The 21511-nt window shown below is 46.7% G+C and overlaps 3 protein-coding genes across 3 annotated transcripts in view; all 3 read right to left on the bottom strand.

Annotated features, from left to right (window-relative positions):
• Window positions 1–1488: 1488 nt before the first annotated feature.
• Window positions 1489–5055, bottom strand: LOC123996897 (probable N-acetyltransferase 14). The gene is made up of 4 exons (XM_046300716.1): window positions 3989–5055; window positions 2866–3022; window positions 2263–2565; window positions 1489–2115 (listed from the first exon to the last, which is right to left on the bottom strand). The coding sequence occupies exons 2-4, from the start codon at window positions 2944–2946 to the stop codon at window positions 1657–1659; spliced, it is 843 nt and encodes a 280-aa protein (XP_046156672.1). The 5' UTR covers window positions 2947–3022; window positions 3989–5055; the 3' UTR covers window positions 1489–1656.
• A 1288-nt stretch (window positions 5056–6343) lies between these two features.
• Window positions 6344–12250, bottom strand: LOC123997339 (zinc finger protein 628-like; the record flags this gene model as incomplete). The annotated part of the gene is given in 10 exon segments (XM_046301476.1): window positions 6344–6518; window positions 6520–6861; window positions 8560–8802; window positions 9170–9324; window positions 9494–9848; window positions 10271–10450; window positions 10646–10756; window positions 10860–11522; window positions 11679–11752; window positions 12067–12250. Coding segments are annotated over 10 exon segments (2481 nt in total), but the record flags the coding sequence as incomplete, so codon positions are not given.
• A 1478-nt stretch (window positions 12251–13728) lies between these two features.
• LOC123997428 (interleukin-11-like) overlaps window positions 13729–21511 on the bottom strand; it is an 8064-nt gene continuing 281 nt past the window's right edge. The window contains exons 1-5 of the mRNA XM_046301639.1: window positions 21404–21511; window positions 20244–20410; window positions 17078–17170; window positions 16779–16940; window positions 13729–16501 (exon numbers count right to left, since the gene is read on the bottom strand). The exon at window positions 21404–21511 is cut by the window's right edge and continues 281 nt beyond it. Coding sequence (XP_046157595.1) covers window positions 16316–16501; window positions 16779–16940; window positions 17078–17170; window positions 20244–20410; window positions 21404–21410 — 615 coding nt within the window. The 5' untranslated portion in view covers window positions 21411–21511 and the 3' untranslated portion in view covers window positions 13729–16315. The remainder of the gene's footprint in view (window positions 16502–16778; window positions 16941–17077; window positions 17171–20243; window positions 20411–21403) is intronic.

The raw sequence follows: 21511 nt of genomic DNA, 5'->3' as shown, positions 1-21511 counted from the left end.
ATCTCTCCTCCTCCTCTCTCTACTTCCCTAAAGTATCTCTCCTCCTCCTCCTCTCTCTATTTCGCTCTGGATAAGAGCGTCTGCTAAATGACTTAAATGTAAATGTAAAATGTAGTATCTCTCCTCCTCCTCCTCTCTCTATTTCCCTATAGTATCTCCTCCTCCTCTCTCTATTTCCCTATAGTATCTCTCCTCCTCCTCTCTCTACTTCCCTATCGTATCTCTCCTCCTCCTCTCTCTACTTCCCTATAGTATCTCTCCACCTCCTCCTCTCTATTTCCCTATAGTATCTCTCCTCCTCCTCTCTCTACTTCCCTATAGTATCTCTCCTCCTCCTCTCTCTATTTCCCTATAGTATCTCTATAGTATCTCTCCTCCTCCTCTCTCTACTTCCCTATAGTATCTCTCCTCCTCCTCTCTCTACTTCCCTATAGTATCTCCTCCTCCTCTCTCTATTTCCCTATAGTATCTCTCCTCCTCCTCTCTACTTCCCTATCGTATCTCTCCTCCTCCTCTCTCTATTTCCCTATAGTATCTCTCCTCCTCCTCTCTACTTCCCTATAGTATCTCTCCTCCTCTCTCTATTTCCCTATAGTATCTCTCCTCCTCCTCTCTCTATTTCCCTATAGTATATCTCCTCCACCTCTCTCTACTTCCCTATAGTATCTCTCCTCCTCCTCTCTCTACTTCCCTATAGTATCTCCTCCTCCTCTCTCTATTTCCCTATAGTATCTCTCCTCCTCCTCTCTCTACTTCCCTAAAGTATCTCTCCTCCTCCTCCTCTCTCTATTTCCCTATAGTATCTCTCCTCCTCCTCTCTCTACTTCCCTATAGTATCTCTCCTCCTCTCTCTATTCCCCTATAGTATCTCTCCTCCTCCTCTCTCTACTTCCCTATAGTATCTCTCCTCCTCCTCTCTCTACTTCCCTATAGTATCTCCTCCTCCTCTCTCTACTTCCCTATAGTATCTCCTCCTCCTCTTTCTATTTCCCTATAGTATCTCTCCTCCTCCTCTCTCTACTTCCCTATCGTATCTCTCCTCCTCCTCTCTCTATTTCCCTATAGTATCTCTCCTCCTCCTCTCTCTATTTCCCTATAGTATCTCTCCTCCTCCTCTCTCTACTTCCCTATAGTATCTCTCCTCCTCCTCTATTTCCCTATAGTATCTCTCCTCCTCCTCTCTACTTCCCTAAAGTATCTCTCCTCCTCCTCCTCTCTATTTCCCTATAGTATCTCTCCTCCTCCTCTCTCTACTTCCCTATAGTACCTTCTCATCCTCTCTCTATTTCCCTATAGTATCTCTCCTCCTCCTCTCTCTACTTCCCTATCGTATCTCTCCTCCTCCTCTCTCTACTTCCCTATAGTATCTCTCCTCCTTCTCCTCTCTCTATTTCCCTATAGTATCTCTCCTCCTCCTCTCTCTACTTCCCTATAGTATATCTCCTCCTCCTCTCTCTATTTCCCTATAGTATCTCTCCTCCTCCTCTCTCTACTTCCCTATAGTATATCTCCTCCTCCTCTCTCTATTTCCCTATAGTATCTCTCCTCCTCCTCCTCTCTCTATTTCCCTATAGTATCTCTCCTCCTCCTCTCTCTATTTCCCTTTAGTATATCATCTTTGTCTTATTTTTCACATTCCCTTCGTTGTCTCCAACATCACTTAAGGTCTTTGACAAACACCTTGGTGACATGGAAGCCCAGAAATGTCCTCTCCGGCTGCTCTTCATCCTCCTCTTCTTCCTCCCCATCGTAGCCCACCTCCCCCTGCAGCCTGTAGCCCAGCTTCCTGAAGAAGGCCTCTCCTACTGCAGAGGGGTAGGGGACGTGGGCGTAGACCCTCCTGGCCCCTGTCTGCCTCTCCCTCTGCTCCAGACTCTGGACCAGCAGTCTGCCGAGGCCCTCCCGGCGGTACCAGCAGCCCACCACCACCCTGCAGAACCTCCTCATCCCCAGACGACAGTCACCCTCCCTGGACACACAGCCCACGATCTCCCCCTCACAGTCAGCCACCCACACCTGCCCTGCTGCCTTCTCCCTCTCCACGTCTACGATCTCAGGAGACGAGTCTTTGTCCTTGTCCTCTGCCTTGGGTTTGGTCCTCCGTCTGGCCTTGCCCTTTAATGACAGATAATAATCAACTTTATTTGTGCAGCAACTCAGCCCAAAGCACGAAAAGTCAAAATCACTAACACACTGTAGTAAAACTGAGCAATGTAACATCCACAACATACAGTACCTAAAGTCAAAGAAAAGGAAACCTACTTTAGCCGGTGGGGGTTTCCCACTGATCCTGCTATAGGGGTTGGGAAGGGTCTCGTCCTGCGCCCCTCGGTAACTGCTCCCCACATAGTCCCAGTACGGCCGGCTGGTGCCCAGCACTCCGGTGGAGCGTGGCATGGTGAACTTGAGGTAGACGATGAGCAGGAAGACAGGGATGATGAGGGCCAGGATGAAGGAGTGAAGGAAGCAGCGGAGGACAGAAGAGACAGTGGCCAGGAGTAGGAGGCAGACAGGACGAGTCAGGATGTGGAGGATCAGACGGTTTTCTGTTCCCTGACAACCCTCCTACAGAGAGAAAGAGAGGGAGGGAGGGACAAAGAGAGAGAGAGGGGTGGGGGAGGAGAAAGAGAGAGAGAGATAGGGGGGACGGAAGGGATGGGGACAGAGAGAGAAAGGTGAGTGAGTGATAAGCTGAAAAAGTACTCTTACAAAAAAATGGTTCTTCAAACGGTTCTCCTATGGAGACAGCCGAAGAACCCTATTAGGTTCCAGAGAGCACCTTTAATTCTAAGAGTGTAGAGACAGAGCATAACTCAGGTTTGAAGTGTGTGTGTGTGTGCATAACTTTAAGGATAAAACACACACCTTGATGATAGCTTTGACAGTCTCGATGTCATCCTCCCTCATCCTCCTCATTACCACCTGATCTAGCTCCAGCTTTACCATGTCTGGACTTCACACACACAGCAACACACACACACACCCTCACTCACGCACACCTCATACAGCAACACACACCGGTCTGCAAATATAGAACATCTCATGGTCACATAACACATTGCTTTGTACAGATACACTATGTGGTTGAATTTTGCATATTTGATTATATACAACACTACAATGACAATATACAGCGGAGTATTTACATTCTGGTTACCATAGTAGCTAAATGGTATAAAATCGTATTCAAGATGATGGGAATGTGGTGGGTTATATTTGATCCAGGCTATTTGGGGCTTGAGGCCATGACTCAGGAGGGAAAGCAATCCATCCCTGTAACACTGTATATGTAGCCTACATAGATACCTGGGCTGGTCTCAAATTGAAGTCAGCCAATTCAGGAAGTTTAAAAACTTTTGAAATAAATTGCTTCTACGTTCCAGTTTATTGAGAAGTCATTGGAAATAAATGCCTTTTTTCCATGATTGGATTGTCATTTTTTGTTAAGTTCCTGAATTGACAGACACACATTGAAAACACATGACAGATAGTAAGGGGCAGACCCCTATAATATCCATCTATAGGTGGCTGCTTTGTGCGACAAAGTAACAGCACGTTTGTTACTACAATGTAACAACCGATGCGTCACACAGGCACAGGTTGATACAATGTGTCAATTGTGAGTGCAGTTGCGTTTCCTCCCAAGATCAAGCTAAAGAACGGGCGATTATTTGAGGGGGTCGGGAAAGGATTTGTCTATTGCATGGCCACACTGCTTCTACAAGGCGTATCAACAACAAACAACGGGCCAAGACTCCTTTAGGACAATGTCGGTCTTCTATGTACAATAAAATGTAGTTCGCAAATCAGTAATATGACAATTAAAATGCAAACCAAAACACACGGTTTTCATATATTTTGAGCCTGTTTTAAACCCGTTGACATGTTTTAAATCCTTATATTGTGAGTGGGGAAGGGTTATTCATGCGCAATGTCTAAATAAACGTCGAATCTTTTCGTTCAACCCAGCCGAACCCACGGAGCCTACCTTGCAAACTTGCAGCGTAGGACCACCGCCAAATGCAGGGAAACGGATGTATATATTCGCTGTGTATTTATTCCTCAAAAAGATTTTTCTTATGTTTGATTGAATGACTCGCAATACTTGCGTGGCCGCCTATTGCAAATGTGGTGTTACGTAGTTTTACGTTAACATTTACTGTCATGAATGCGGTCTCTACGCCATTTGCATAGCGAGTACCGGCGCTGCAGAAAATTGACTAACCTGCTACGTGAATGTGGTCAGTCGCACTTTACGCAGTGGAGAACCTATTTCCCATAATAAACTGGGATTGTCCGTTATTCTGAGCTGATCCTCTTCATCTTTAGATAAAGGGACATATTTATATTTACGAAATAAAAAAGGTGAATTAATCAACATTCATAAAAAAATATTATTAACAAATTTATTAATAATGACTATTTCCTAGTATGAATATTTAGTGAAACCGAGCCAACATAGCCATCTATTCATCCACAAAAAAACTCTTATGTGTTTTATATCAACACTGTCAACATGACAGTTTAATTTAAACTCATAACTCATTTGTTGAGGTCCCTCTTCATTAACAGTCAGTGAATGTAACTCTTCGTGTTTCTGGCACCTTGGTATTGTTTCCTACAGTACTTTCTATAGTCTCTTTCTGAATGACCATACTCTCCTTTAGTTCAGTAGCTGGAAAAGGCCTCCACATCAAAAACACACTCACACATGTACATTCATGTGTGCACACACATGCACACGCCTTCACACACATTTCCTGACAGTGGTTGTTTGGTTTAGGTTTAAGAGAACTGAGAGTTAGGTGTAGGGCCATTCGTAGCTGTGTTTTCTCCTTCATTCGCTCCAGTCTCTATTTCAATGCATTCCGCTGAGTTCCTGTCTTTTTCAGGCCTCTCAGTTATTCCACTCCCTCCTTTTGCTTCACTCCTCTCTACAGTTACTCCTCCTTCCCCTCTGTCCATCCCTTCTCTTAGACTGCTGGTGCTAACCTCAATTATGACGATCCCCTCTCCCCCCTCCAGCTGAAAGATGCCCTCCATTGGCACCCTTCCCTCCCCTACTGCCCCACTGTAACTGTCCCCTTCTCCCTCCCCACCCCCTTCGCCTTGGATCAGGGCAATCATCTGCACACTCTCTCCAGACCCCTGGCCCACCATCTTGTTCTCATCCCCCAGCTCAAACACCACCTCCTGCCCATTCAGAGGCATTAAGGCCTGGGGAGGCGAGCAGGAAAGTTCCAGGCTGTTGCTGGGGCCTTCTGGATAGCCACGGTCAGAAGTGGTCCGTTCTTCGCTCTGCGGTTCTGTTTGGAAATGAAGCACAAAGGACTCTCCCTCGCCACCATCCTCCCCTACTCGTCTTTCTCCTTCCCTCACTCCTCCCCATTCCTGTAGCAGGTTCAGTGACACCAGGCCTCCTTTCTCCTTCCCTCCCTCTCTCTGTCCTTCTCTCTCTCTTTCTCTCTCTCCCTCAGTCTGAAAGCGCAGCACGTATGACTCCCCATCCCCCTCTCTGCCCATTCCTCCTTGCCCCCCCACCCCAGACCCCTCCCCTTCAAACTGCAACACGTAGGACCCTCCTCCCTCTCCTCCTATCTTTACTTCTTCCTTCTTCCCTCCTTTCTGGAAGCAGAGGACATACTGTTCCCCTCTCATGTCCTGCTCAGTGGACTTGCCCAACTCTGGGGCAGTTTGGCGTTCCCCAACCCAGGCCACAGGGTCAGAAGGCAAGGAGGACGGGGTAACCGTGGTAACTGAGTTAACTGTGGCAACCTTTAGGGGTCCTGAGGTAACAGTGGCAGAGGTAGAGGAGGAGGGGGTAGAAACAGAGACAGAGGCTGTTGGTGGTGAGAAAGGACTTTGTGACTTGGCGGGTAAAGACGATGGCAATGATGATGTCATAGTGTTGGCAGCAGTAACAGTAGCTGGAGTGACACTAGTTGCATTACAGCTAGACACAGCTATTACATCCCCCGACTGATTGATGGGGGCTGTTGTCATGGTGACAGAGGTGGTTGTCGTAGCAACTGAGGTGGCAGTATGCCGACCTACTGCGGCTTTGGGTTTCCGTCCTCTCCTGGACCTGGCTGTCCGGGTACTTTTCCCTAAAATGGGCTTGTTCAGCATAGAGTTCAGGGAGGGAGTTGTTGTCTTAGCAATGGGAGGGTTGTTTACATTGTTGTTGGTGGCTGTGATAATAAACCTGGGCTGCTGTTGTTGCTGGGATATTGTCTGGAAATGTTGCATCTGGGTTTGGGCAGGGTTTAGAACTGTCTGGACCAATGGGAGGCCCTGTGGCTCCAGGGTGGGCTGGGGATTGGTCGCTGTGGTGGGGACGAGAATCAGGCTGGGCTGGGTCCCATTGGTGGAGGGGCACTGTAGGAGGATGTACTGTGTCTGGGGGGGGGAGGCGGAGGGGGAGGAGGGGGGGTGGGGGCAGACAGGGGGATGAGCTGAAGCCCATTTGCTGTCTGGATCATGAAGTAGTTCTGGGAGGTGTTGGGGGGGAATGTCCAGCGCAGGCTGAGACACGATCAGAGACCCAGAGTTCCCTGTGGTCTCTAGGGTGATGGGGTTTAGTAAGGTGGTGGTGGTTGTCACCCCTCCACCCCCTTTACCTGCCCTGCCTCCCTCCTTCCCCCCCACCCCAGCGTCCCCGGCCAAAGCCCCGTTCCCATGGGTCCTCATGTGCCTCTGCAAGTAGGACTGCATGACAAACTCCTTCCCACAGAAGGGACACTTGTAGTCCTTCCTGGAGGAGTGGGTTCTCAGGTGGAGCTGGAGATTGGAGGAGTGGGTGAAGCTCTTGTGACACTGGGCACACTGGAAGGGCCGCTCGCCTGAGTGGGTGCGTTCGTGCTGATGGAGAGAGAGGAGGGTAGGGAGGATGAGAGAAAGATAAAGGGAGAGGAGAAAGTGTTTGTGACAGAGTGATACAGTGCATTCGGAAGGTATTCAGACCCCTTGACTTTTTCCATATTTGGTTCTAAAATGGATTCAATTGTTTTTCCCCCTTATCAATCTCCACACAATACCCCACAATGACAAAGCAAAAACAGGTTTTTAGAAATGTGTGCAAATGTATAATTCAAATATCACCTTTACATAAGTATTCAGACCTTTATACTCAGTACTTTGTAGATGCACCTTTGGCAGCGAGTCTTCTTGGGTATGATGCTACAAGCTTGACACACCTGTATTTGGAGAGTTTCTCCCATTATTCTCTGCAGATCCTCTCAAGCTCTGTCAGGTTGGATGGGGAGCGTTGCTGCACAGCTATTTTCAGGTCTCTCTATAGATGTTAGATCTGGTTCAAGTCGTGGCTCCTGCTGGGCCACTCAAGGACATTCAGAGACTTGTCCCGAAGCCAGTCCTGCCTTGCCTTGGCTGTGTGCTTAAGGTCATTGTCCTGTTGGAAGGTGAACCAGCACCCCAGTCTGAGGTCCTGAGCACTTTGGAGCAGGTTTTCATCAAGGATCTCTCTCTACTTTGCTCCGTTCATCTTTTCCTCGATCCTTAATAGTCTCCCAGTACCTGCTGCTGAAAAACATCCCCACAGCATGATACTGCCACCACCATGCTTCATCATAGGGACGGTGCCTGGTTTTCTCCAGACGTGACGCTTGGCATCCAATCTTGGTTTTATCAGACCAGAGAATCTTGTTTCTCATGGTCTGAGAGTATTTAGGTGCCTTTTGGCAAAATCAAAGCGGTCTGTCATGTGCCTTTTACTGAGGAGTGGCTTCCGTCTGACCACTCTACCATAAAGGCCTGACTGGTGGAGTGCTGAAGAGATGGTTGTCCTTCTGGAAGGTTCTCCCATCTCCACAGAGGAACTCTGGACCTCTGTCAGAGTGACCATCAGGTTCCTGGTCACCTCCCTGACAATGGCCCTTCTCCCCCGATTGCTCAGTTTGGCCGGGTGGCCAGCTCTAGGAAGAGTCTTGTTGGTTCCAAACTTCTTCCATTTAAGAATGATGGAGGCCACTGTGTTCTTGGGGACCTTCAATGCGGCAGACATTTTTTGGCACCTTTCCCCGGATCTATGCCCCGACACAATCCTGTCTCAGACCTCTACGGGCAATTCTTTCGACCTCATGGCTTGGTTTTTGCTCTGACATGCACTGTCAACTGTGGGACCTTATATAGACAGTTGTGTGCCTTTCCAAATCATGTCCAATGAATTGAATTTACCACAGGTGGACTCCAATCAAGTTGTTGAAACATCTCAAGGATGATCAATGGAAACAGGATGCACCTGAGCTCAATTTCTAGTCTCAAAGCAAAGGGTCTGAATGTAAATGTCATATTTCATATATATATTTTAAAAATAAATTAGCACAAATGTCTAAAAACCTGTTTTTGCTTTGTCATTATAGGGTATTGTGTGTAGATTGATGAGGGAAAAATGTAACGTAACAAAATGTGGAAAAAGTCAAGAGGTCTGAATACTTTCTGAATGCACTGTGTTTATATAGAGAGATGGAACGAAGGAGCCACTGTACACAATATCATAAGAATCCTAGCGTCGGCCATAGCAGAGCTATCTGTGCTGACCTGTTTGAGGTTGGAGGTCTGTGAGAAGGACTTGGAGCAGATGGGACAGATGTGAGGGCGCAGGCCAGAGTGGAGCTGACTGTGTCTCCTCAGACAGCTGCTGTTTTTGAAGGACTTGCCACACTCCTGACACACGTAGGGCCGCTCGCCCGTGTGCTGGCGCAGGTGGTACTGGTAGTGGGAGCTCCACTTGAAGGTGAGCTGGCAGTAGGGGCACTGGAACGCTCGCACACCTGTATGCACCTGGAGAGGAGGGGGGGGGGGGATCAGTCAGAAAATAACTGAATACGGCCTGGATTCTTCTGATAGTACAGGTACATTCAAAAGTCTGAACAAGAAAAGCAGGTCATAAAGTGCTATAATGCAGCAGTGCTGCTGTTCTGCACATTGTGACAAATGCTATAAGCTGCGTTCAGACAGGCTCCCAATTCTGATTTTTTTTCTCACTAATTGGTCTTTTGACCAATCACATCAGATCTTTTCACATCAGATATTTTTCAAGGCTGATCTCATTGATCAGAGGACCAATTAGTGAAAAAAAGAAGATCAGAATTGGGCTGCCTGTCTAAACGCAGCCTTAGTGAGATAGAAATGGACAGATGCGTCTTACCCTCTGGTGTATGGAGAGCAGTGAGGACCTCTTGAAGCTCTTGCCACACTCTGTGCAGCGGTAGGGTCTCTCTCCTGTGTGGTCCCTCATGTGGTACCTCAGACCTGACGAGCCCTTGAAGGCCTTCCCACACTCAGAGCAACGGTACGGCCTCTCTGTACCGTACCCACAGGGACGAGGAGAGGGAGAATGTTACATAGACTTCTTTTATTTTCTTCCAGGTCATTTCATGAGCAGCAGTTAGTTAGGCTCTGTTACTGTCAAGGTATCTCATGTTTTAAAGGTATTTTCTATCAAAATGCCAAAAGAAAAAGACTAACGCACCATTGTTCCCCCCAGCGGTCTTACTAGCTGCTCCTCTCCTCTGGCCCTTGACCACTGCTCTGCTGGATGCCTTCACCACCTCCCTGTCCCCCTCCTCGGTCACAGCCATCAGGCGGACGTGGATGTCCCCCTGGGTGTCCTGGTGCTGGTCCCCCTGGCTGGGGGAGGAGGGCAGGGGCAGGGAAAGGGACAGGGATGCGGGGCAGACGATCTCCGCCTCAGCCTCGGCCAGGAGGCGCTGCTCAGGGGTGTGGGAGTGCTGGTGGGTGAGCAGGGAAGAGAGGAGGGTGAAGGAGCGGTCGCATGCAGAGCAGCTGAACTGGGAGCGAGACTGAGAGGGAGAGAGGGAGTGGACCTGGAGAGGGAGCAGAGGGAGAGAAGAAGATTTGGGAAGAGAGAGGGTCATCAAAACAGACTATTTATAGATCAGATAACGTCAGCTTTACAGACACCAAGGAGGAGATCAGTTCAGACTAATCAAAGTGTAGATTACATCACACATTCCAGAGTTCCAACTTGTAATACAGCTGGAGGGGCTTTCTAATAATGCATCCAATGGAACGGTCTGCGAAAGGCATACCGCCCGGGAGCTGCATGTGGATATGACAGCTCTCAAACAAAACCAATGATACGCTATGCTATTGTCGGTTATCGCAGGTTAATGCTTAACTGATTGAATCTAGGCCCAAGTTAGACGAAGTAGAAACAGACTGGCATCCAGGACAGAGACCTTATGACATAGTAGTGAGGATGTGCAGCCCACCAGCTGATAGGTACCTGTGCCAGGTGTCTATTGAGCCCTCCGCTGGTCTTGAAGCTCTTCCCGCAGTAGGCGCACTCTGTGCCCATCCCTGGACCTGTGGTGTTACCCCCTGTCTCCACGCTGTCTGTGGGGATCTGAGCCCCCACTGTGAAGCTCTGCAGCAGGTCAAACTGGGCCTGGGTAGTCCCCATATTCTGACATGGGACACAACACTATTAGCCAAGAGTCATTGCACTACAACATCACAGCAGTCATATTAGCTGATATATTGACCTAGGGGGGTAGAGTAAGAAACCAAATATTGATCATGAATGGATGAATCTGGTGTGACCCTAAAACAGAGCCTTAGGGGTAACCTCCCCAGGCTGAGACAGAGTCCAACTACTCACCCCTCCGTCCACTCCCCCGGTCAGTCCCAGTAGTTCAGCAGTAGTGTGTCCGTTCTCTGCTGCCGTCGTCTCCACCACCTCCTCAAAGTCAGCCAGCAGATGCCCCACCCCTCCCTCTCCCCCCTCCCCTACCCCGCTGCCCCCCTCCTCCCCAGGGCCCAGGTGCATGTCCTGGTGGTCCTCTAGCTCTGTTCGTGTGCTGAATGTCTGACTACAGCTGCCACAGCTGTACAGCAGCACGCTGGCGCCCGACTCCGTGCTCATGTGCACTTCTGTCCCGATGGCCCTGGATGTGCACACGCCCCCCCTGGGTGGGGGTGAGGGTGAGATGGGGCAGGAGATTCTGGTGACCTGACGATAGGAACACCTCCCCGACCCCCACCCCCACCGTGGCCTCCTGGCTCGCAAAGCCCATGTCCGTCAACATTTGTGATGTCATGTCCTCCCCCACTATCACTTCCTGTATCTCATCCCCCATGTTGTCTCCCCCTGTCTCCCCCCCCTTTCCTTCACCAGTGTGACTTTGAGAATTCCGGTGCAGGGCCAGATTGGACGAGTGTGTGAAACTGCGTCCACACTCTCCACAGATGTAGGGCCTCTCTCCTGTGTGGATTCTCATGTGTTGTCTGAGGTTGGTGGACTGGGTGAAGGCCTTGGTACACACGGTGCACACGTAGGGTTTCAGACCCAGGTGAACGTTCTTGTGTCGGCGCAGGCTGCTGGAGTTCTTGAAGGCCTTGGGGCAGCTGTCGCAGGGGTAGGGGCACTCGCCCGTGTGCTGGCGCAGGTGGTACTGGTAGTGGGAGCTCCACTTGAAGGTGAGCGGGCAGTAGGGGCACTGGAAGGTCCGCAGGCCTGTGTGGACGCTACGATGGACCTGGAGACATGCACAAGAGAGAGGAGTACGTCCGTGACTGGTCCCTTAACCCAAAACAGAGCCTTTTAATACTGTAACACTCAACTTTTTAAAGTTAAAAAGTTAACACATTTTTACCACAAAATGGGGGAACCACTACTGCCCATTGTTTCTCACCTGGAGCAGAGAGGAACGTTTGAAGGCTTTGTCACAGTCATCACACTTATAGGGCTTCTCCCCCTGAATGAGACCTGCACAGAAAAAAAAACAAGAAAACAGACATCTACTGACCCTTCAATGGATCTACAGGGACATCCTACAGAAAGAATTCCTGCTCGTCTTGATTATTCCACTCGTTTCTAACGGCCCTAAATAGACTCACATTATATTGTTCACGTCACCTTTCCCTCATTTGGATTATTGTGACAGAACTAAACAGATGAAAACAGATGGACACAAGGAGAAGAATACTCTTCATAAAGTGAGATGTGTGTTATAAGCTGCAAGCATTTCTATAGCTAACTTTCACCGTGCCAGTCCCCCTCTGTCTCCCTCCCTGCAGTACCTCTGGTGGTACAGGAGTGCGGAGGAGCCCTTGAAGGCCTTGGGGCAGAGGTTACAGCGGTAGGGTCTCTCGTTGTTGTGGCTGCGCTGGTGGTGGGCCAGCCTTGAAGACCACTTGAAGCTCTTGCCACAGTCCAGGCACTGGAACGGGTGCTCAGGGCACTCCTGGAGATGGGGCGCAGCCAGGACCGATGACGTCACCATCTGCACCCCTACCCTGGTCAGCACTATATCCTCCTTCCCCTCCACCATCCCTTTCTCCCCATCCACTTCTTCCCCCCTTTCCCTGTCCTCCTCCCCTTCTCCTGATCCCTGCAGCGATGGGAAGGGAGAGAGGGAGGAGGACGATTGAGGGGGTAATAGTTCCGCTTGGACCACTAGAGTGGCCACTGAGTTTGCCATGTTGAGGCAAGACACGATTAGGGAATAAAAGGTTGTATGTTTGGTATTAATGTAAGTGTGTGTATTAGTGTTGGTGGAGCTGTGTCTCTTCTTTCCTGGTTTCATTCATTGCTGGTGGAAAGGTTCCTTCAGCTGATGTGACTCTGTTCCTCAGTGTGTGGAAACAACAGCTGGGCTGATGTAGTGTGTGGTCTCCTTTCTTAAGAGTAGGACTGTGAAATAAAATAAAACACAACGTATTGATTAATGACACAAGGTCCAGGAACAACAAAGCAACATTAACTATTGATCTCCATCTACAATTATTCAAACATCTACAAATAATAAAGTGGGCCAAAAGGCGGACCCGTCTATTGCTTTAAATCCCACCTCCTCCCGACCCCTCCCTCCTTATTCTTCTTCTTTCTCCCCTCCCTCCTCCCTGGCCGTCTTTCTGTTTATACGCGTCTGTCCCTGATGAGCGTGTGCGAAAAAGATCGGTTTCTCCCAGCTAAAAGGCAGAAAACAAATGCAACCTACCCTATGATGTAAACTATAAGCATAAAATGTTACAGATGCCGCCTTCAATGCCTCCTCTGCAACTGGCCTGCGAATCTATAAGCCTTCGTCCGTGCGTCATTCTTCGCTTTATAATGTTTGATAGGAATGGTGCGTTAGTAATATTGCAACAACTACTCACCTAGTATCATTAACTCATGGCTAATGCTTTTGTTGATATTGTGAAAAGGGATTGAGACTCGCAGTGCTACTCCATACAACCTTAACAATAAACGTGAGCACAAACTAACTAGCTAGCTAGTAGTCACCCACCCGCTGCCGCCTCCCAACAACGACGATTGCTATAGGCTGGGTCTAGCCCCGAATGCACCACTGCCATTGGGTAAGAGCTTCAACAGTCAAGTCTTATCTGTAGATCTGTTAAAAAATATAAATATAATACTGTACTAAGTTGTGATTTAGTACTTGAATTCACACATTGTTTGAATGTTAACCCCAAATATAAAAAGGCTTTTTACTTTTTATAGGTTAATTGGAAACGGGTTTATGAACTCTGTGCTTGTTGCAATGCCTGATGGTTAATGTAGGAAAGGACCTGTAGTGTGTGGCGATGGAGGAGACACAGGAGGATGGTGAATGATGGAGGGAAATAAAAAAGAGAGCATGATGTGTAGACCTACCTAAAGATTACAAAGTAACATGAAAAGCCCATCTCGTTGTGCATGTTCTTTATTCACTTTTTTTTTAAATTTTCAAGGCACACATTTCACATTTAGGCCAATCATTCAGTCTGTGTGCTGGAGACCCCAAGCACAAGGTTTTACACAGCGTTCAGGCATGGTACTACAATGATTTCAACATGGATGATAGCAATGATAATGGTAATTATGAATAAAAACAGTATAAAAGTACAAAAACAACAGGAGACTTGCTCCTCTGCAGCACAAATAAATAGTTCCACCAAAGTAACTTAAATAAATAGTAAATACTGTCACAAAATACTAGAATAGAATAATATTGATATTGCGACAGAATGATAGGGATAGCATTGACAGAGTATTTTACATTTATATCATAGAAAACTATACTACACAATTGCATTGTATACAACAATTTACATTATTGTACAAGTATGTACAACTGTGCAGAACCATAGTATCACAATACATAGTATTTTAAGGCATGGGGTGTTTTTTCATTTCTTATTTATGTCACTAAAACGCTCAAACATTATGTGTACCAAGGCACAGATTCAGGATCAGCAGACTCAAAAGGCTAATCCGAACAAATTTGTGCAAAGAGATTAGATCAGGTCCTAGATCAGTGCTTAGCGACAGGGCATATTCATAAATCTTTAGATATACCACCTGCGTTAGATATACCACCTGTTATTTATCCATGTGGGACACAGCCACTTATTGCAACTAAACCCATGGAAAAACGATCTACCCTCCTATGTTGTGTTGACATCCTGATTGAGGCATGGTTCATAATTCTCTTTCTTAACACTTTACAAAACCAAACAGGTGGCACATTTAACATGTTCAGAAGATTCTATGAGTAACCCTAAATCTACAAGGTAAAGAACAGCACTGTAAGAAAAATACATGTGGGCTCTCCCAAGATATGCTTACTACGAGCCAAGTATGTTTGCTACATCTACTGGCGGAAATAGGCTACTCTGTGTAAAGAGAGACAGGTTATATAGTTGAAAATACAATCCATATCTTTAGAGACTGCAAGAAGTCAGGAAGTGCTACGGTGTGGTCTCCTTGTTTAGTTTGGGAGGAAGGGTAGAGCGAGAACAAAATAGGAGTATTGACAAGGTACAAGGAATTAAATTCACAACAATAAAAGATATGTGACACGTTACAAAATCAAATAAATAATGACGTCAAATAAATAAGTAAATAAATAAATAAATAGATAAATAACACAGTCAGGAACAAGGTATTTAAGAGAGAGGATGGGGTGGCAGTGACGTGTTCGTGAATATTGGAGACTATTACTGGTTGTAATAGTGTGAATATGGTGGATCCTCATAGGCTGTAGTTTGAATATGGAGGCCTCTCATTGGCTACAATGAGGATGGAGGGTCAGTGACAACAGTGCAAGGTTGTAGTGTGGTTATCTTGAATCCTCATTGGCTGTAGTGTGGATTTCTTGGATCATCATTGGCTGTAGTGTGGATTTCTTGGATCATCATTGGCTGTAGTGTGGATTTCTTGGATCATCATTGGCTGTAGTGTGGATTTCTTGGATCATCATTGGCTGTAGTGTGGATTTCTTGGATCATCATTGGCTGTAGTGTGGATTTCTTGGATCATCATTGGTGGTAGTGTGGATTTCTTGGATCATCATTGGCTGTAGAGTGGATTTCTTGGATCGTCATTGGTGGTAGTGTGGATTTCTTGGATCGTCGTTGGTGGTAGTGTGGATTTCTTGGGTCATCGTTGGTGGTAGTGTGGATTTCTTGGATCATCGTTGGTGGTAGTGTGGATTTCTTGGATCATCGTTGGTGGTAGTGTGGATTTCTTGGATCATCGTTGGTGGTAGTGTGGATTTCTTGGGTCATCGTTGGTGGTAGTGTGGATTTCTTGGATCATCGTTGGTGGTAGTGTGGATTTCTTGGGTCATCGTTGGTGGTAGTGTGGATTTCTTGGGTCATCGTTGGTGGTAGTGTGGATTTCTTGGGTCATCGTTGGTGGTAGTGTGGATTTCTTGGGTCATCGTTGGTGGTAGTGTGGATTTCTTGGGTCATCGTTGGTGGTAGTGTGGATTTCTTGGATCATCGTTGGTGGTAGTGTGGATTTCTTGGGTCATCGTTGGTGGTAGTGTGGATTTCTTGGATCATCGTTGGTGGTAGTGTGGATTTCTTGGGTCATCGTTGGTGGTAGTGTGGATTTCTTGGGTCATCGTTGGTGGTAGTGTGGATTTCTTGGGTCATCGTTGGTGGTAGTGTGGATTTCTTGGGTCATCGTTGGTGGTAGTGTGGATTTCTTGGGTCATCGTTGGTGGTAGTGTGGATTTCTTGGGTCATCTTTGGTGGTAGTGTGGATTTCTTGGGTCATCATTGGTGGTAGTGTGGATTTCTTGGGTCATCATTGGTGGTAGTGTGGATTTCTTGGGTCATCGTTGGTGGTAGTGTGGATTTCTTGGGTCATCTTTGGTGGTAGTGTGGATTTCTTGGGTCATCGTTGGTGGTAGTGTGGATTTCTTGGGTCATCATTGGTGGTAGTGTGGATTTCTTGGATCATCATTGGTGGTAGTGCCGGTTGAAGCTAGTAGATCCCCATTGGTTGTAGTGGGGATTCTGTGTATCCCTATAGACTATAGCACTTCAGGAATCATCATTGTACTGCAGACATTTTGGACTTTGTACTGAGCACTGAGAACACTCGTTGGGCCCAATCACAGAACAGTCTGAACTGTAGTAGCAGCTCCTGGGAAGACTGTAACACATCAAACTGGGAGGGGGGAGGAGGCGGCATCGAGGGAGAGGGAGGAGAGAGACGCTGAGCATCAACTCTCATCATCTATGAGGAGAACGGTGAGAGAGAGAGGGATGGTTTATATTTCCTGTCTGAAGTGCTAGACTAATGTTCCTCCCATCCAAGGAATGTGATGCAACAGGCCTTAATGTAATGATTGAAACTGAGTGCAAGAACTGCAGAGTCCATTATTAGATCATCACACAGTGTAAGAACAGTAGAACGATCTGATAAAATCTCATATGTATAATATATCCAAATGATATAAATGTACTAAGCTGCATACTGTATAAGCCATATTAGTGTTGAACAGAGCAGTTACCTGATGCTCTAGCATGCTGGTGAGAGACTTGATGAGTGACATCATCTGTCCCAGTTTAGGGAGAGCAGGGTGGTGGTGTTTCCTTGACGCTCTGCTCAACCAGGCAAAATGGTGCTCAAACGACTTCAGGTCCGCGTGGAGCTGAGAGAGAGTGGGTCTCATCTGGATGAGAGAAGAAGAGGGAGGGGGGCAGGGTGGTGAAGAAAGAGCGATTTAGTATCAATGTCTGGGACATGAAATGTCTGGGCCTTCATCTGGAAGGCAGAAGGACAGTCACACTCAACGTAAAAGACATTTACCTCAAGGGAGTTGATGTCACTGGCCCTGTTGTTCATTAGTGGCAGTGACTTAAATCTATGCTGTTCTGGGTCTGTCTCGAACGCATGTTCCTTCTGTAAGAAAAACGGACAAAACAACATGCTACGTCAGTCAAATATATCCTCACAAATTTGCACATCCTCACAAGAGTCACGTAAGCATAAGGAAAGTATTACTCCAGCAGCACCTAGATCAGATGACTGTCTGGTCTGGCCAGGACTAGAGACCCTAGCTTTCCCTGAGAAAAGTGTGGTCGGGTCAGGGAGAGTTCACCCAGATCGTAACCCCGAAAACGTCAACAATAAGAGCAAGTGGCCTGAAACCACAGGATGTTTTCTACTGGGAGAGGAGGAGAACAACATATGCTGTGACTTAGAGAGCTCCGAGTCGGATAGACAACACAGAGCTGCAGGGAAACTCCAGGGTCGCAGCTATTAAAAAGTCTGAGATGACGTATTGCTGTGTAGTAATGTGTCTACAATCCCCAGAGTCTGTTTTCACTCCTCACCGCCACCACTAGGGGGAGACAGACCACATCACAGCAGACTCGGGGTGGGTGGGGGGGGGCACTGCTACTGGCTACTATATCTCTGCGGGCCCTTAACAGGTGAAGAAGTGATTTATGAGTAGAATGTAAATGAATGAGAATGATGTGAAGCACGACAGTGACTGATGCCATGTGCGTCAGAGCACCAATCAGTGGAGAAACAACAGCATTAGGAAAACATGATGGATGGTGGTACACAATGGGTTGTGTACACTTAATGCTTCCTCATGCTATTGTGGTGTTCTGTCCTCATTGTGCTTTTTACCATCGTGTTTTGCTATTGTTGTTGTTGCCATTGTTGATTTCCCATCGCTCTCTCATCCCCCCTCACTCCCTCGCTCTCTCATCCCCCCTCACTCCCTCGCTCTCTCATCCCCCCTCACTCCCTCGCTCTCTCATCCCCCCTCACTCCCTCGCTCTCTCACCCCCCCCAAACCATCGCTCTCTCATCCCCCCACTCCATCGCTCTCTCATCCCCCTCACTCACTTGCTTCTGTCTTTTACAAAAGACCACTAATGTTTGGCTTAAAGTTTTGTCTTTCATAATGAATCCAATCCCACCCCTCTTATCCCTTTCACCCCTCTTTGGGTTATTTCTCCTGCTTTCCTCTCTACCTTCTCTCTTACACCCTGTTACACACACACACACACACACACACACACACACACACACACACACACACACACACACACACACACACACACACACACACACACACACACACACACACACACACACACACACACACACACACACACACACAGGCTGGTGACCACTTCTCATGCACCTCTCTCTGATCTCTTTATCTGCTCAGTCTCAGCATGTAATTCTCTTATCCTCCTTTTCTCGTTCTCTCCATCATGACCTCACTCAACTGAACCTTGCACCCCCCCCCCCCAACAATCTTCCTGAATGCAAATACTGGAATGTGATAAATCTCTGTGATTTTTATCAGGTCACTTTGCTGTAGCGACCAAAAACCAAACACTAAACACCACACCTACACAACTATTTACAGCACCCTCAATGCACACATACTCTGACACACACAACACATGGACACACACACTCTGACACACACACACACGAAAACACACAACAGACATGTAGAAACATTACACAAACACACACACACAGTTGTATTGCTTTTTTTGCGGGGACTTTCCATTGTCTCCAATTCTATTTTTCTTTCCTAGCCTTGACCCCTGTTCAGTGGAACTCCGCACAAGAAGAAAATAAACCAAAAGAAATGCTTCATGTCAGTGAAAAACGAACAACATTTTGTCAAAGCAGCATATTGCCATTGCTTTGCAGAGTTCTCTTCTTTGATAGCTACTTCCTCATCTGGCCCCCATACTACACTATTGCTATAGCACTGTGTCCTCATACAGAGATACCACACACACACACACACACACACACACACACACACACACACACACACACACACACACACACACACACACACACACACACACACACACACACACACACACACACACACACACACACACACACACACACACACACACACACACACACACACACACACACACACACACACTTATTGAACAATCCTCCTGCCAGAGACTAGAGAGTGTAACTATTTTCAGTTTTGTGTCTTAAACAAATGTGGTTTCTGATTTACATCATATAAAAATAGAATGAATAACCAAAGATAAGGATATGTTCTGGTTCACCTGTTCAAACACATTGCTTACAGGACACTTCCAGCACATCTGTAGGCCAAACGTACACAGCAATCATTTCCATTTCAATACAAACTCCCCAGCCGCTTTTACTTGGGCATCGAGATTAGAACAACTTCAGGAAACAGCACCAGATAAGCAACAGGTGCCAATCCACATTCCATTTCCTCACAGCTAATAAACAGAGTTAATCAGTTCCAGAAATAACTATTACCGGTAGTTACTTTCTATTCTCTTTGAGTGTGTTTCTACTCTAATAAGATGCCCATAGCCACAGATCAAGGACCAGCGTACCTACCCCCAATCATAACCCTTAGCATTAACACTAAACTGACCTGAAATCAGTGTCTAGAGGCAACTTTCTCCTACTATGAGCGCTCCATCAGGCCCTGTGGTATCAGGTGACCAGTCAGACCAGGACGTTGAGTCAGATCTCCCCACGGTCAGTCGGCCCTCCAGTTGGTCCTGTCTGGATTAAGGCTGACCTCACATAGTGAAATCTCTACTGACGCTTGCCCTGACTGTCCTTCTCACACAGCTAAGGGACTCTTAATACACTGGCTGACACAACACAAGCAGGTTAACGTAGCCAGGAGAATAAGACGTCTAAGTCAACTGTCCAGAGTTGTATTGCGTCACAGTCTGGGAGAGTGAGGCAGAAGGAGCAGGGCTTCTTATGACTGTTCTATGCAATCACTATGGCACTATAGTAGTCATTAAGGGGTCATAAAGGTGAGCTATTGGACAAAAACTTCAGCCAGTCTCTTTTCATGTGCCTCAGGTAACTGGTCATGGCATGATCACCACCACACAATCAATACAGTACCCACATCAGTATAGCAATCTCCCCATCATGACATCAGAAGTGAGTACAGTAACATTCCACTCACCAATAGATCTGCTGTGATCTGTCTCAGATTCTTCGTCTGATTGGCCAATCTATCCAGTTCGTGCACGACGTTCGGCCGCCGGTAGGGGGCGGGGACAGCAGACGTAAATAAAGGAAGCTGGGCCAATAGCAGCGAGAGCAGCAGAGAGGAGGAGGAGTCGACAAGCACTGCAGGGTGGGAGGAAACGGAAGCAATTATTAGGTTTATATGACCGCAGAGAAGCGCTGTCATGTCGATATAATGATAATGACCTCGGGGTACGGCTGTCAACTCTCCAGAGATATTGCACCATAATGTAAACATAAACCCAGACTTGGCACTGGAATCCTTCAGAGTTGCACAAAGCCAGCAGAGTCGTGTTTTCACAGGTTGAATCAAAATATATCCAAATCATTCAATCCCATGACTCATAATATCATTAACATTAACAACACCTTCACAGTTATCGACTTTCCTGAATGCCTCTAATTGTCACACCTGCAATACGACACATCAGTTGTTGGATGTGACCAGAGTTCTAAATGCAAATCACTTGACCTAAATCAATACATGCTATGACACACTATAATATTATGTTGATCTCCTTCACAATTATCGACTTTCATGAACGCCTCCAAATGTCACACCTCCGACAGTATACATCAGTTGTTGGATGACATACATTACACAGCCTAAACCAAGACAGTTCTGTAACAGTAAGCTCATTCATTCCTTCTCTTTCAAGTTCAAATACAAGGTAAAGAAAGTCCCAATTGCTGCTGAAATGATAAATGCCTCTGTAATTACAGGAGAACCACAAGAAGCACAAGCCAGGACTCAGGAGAGCATCACTCCTTGTTCAAACTTTAACCACCTGCTGGTATAAGACGTCAGTGTCTAGGCTTCTTGAAACAAATGGATCACTCAGTGGTCACTGAACATGGCAATGTTTAGCTGCAATTAAGTAACATTTGCATGCTCAGTAATTGCATTTGAATATGGAATAGCTCAAACAATGATCATACCCTCAGAATCTTGTCAGCATATTATTATGCCAGCATATTGGATATAGACTTAACTAAACAAGACACGTTAGAGAGAAAGGATGATAACAATAAGAAAATTAAGAAACAAATAGAAAAAATAATGGCTTTTGAAAGAAACAAATCAAAGGCACTTACATTTCATATTTGTTCGTGTCCAAGAAATAAATGCACGACTTGCAGTAAATAAATAGTTAAAATAAGGTAAGAAAATTAATAAATAAATCGAACTCCGGAAATTGTCAC

Source organism: Oncorhynchus gorbuscha, linkage group LG15, assembly GCF_021184085.1.
Source record: "Oncorhynchus gorbuscha isolate QuinsamMale2020 ecotype Even-year linkage group LG15, OgorEven_v1.0, whole genome shotgun sequence".
In the NCBI taxonomy this organism is placed as follows: Eukaryota; Metazoa; Chordata; class Actinopteri; order Salmoniformes; family Salmonidae; genus Oncorhynchus; species Oncorhynchus gorbuscha.
Note: the sequence above shows the minus strand (reverse complement) of the source record. Positions and strands in the feature narration are given on the sequence as shown.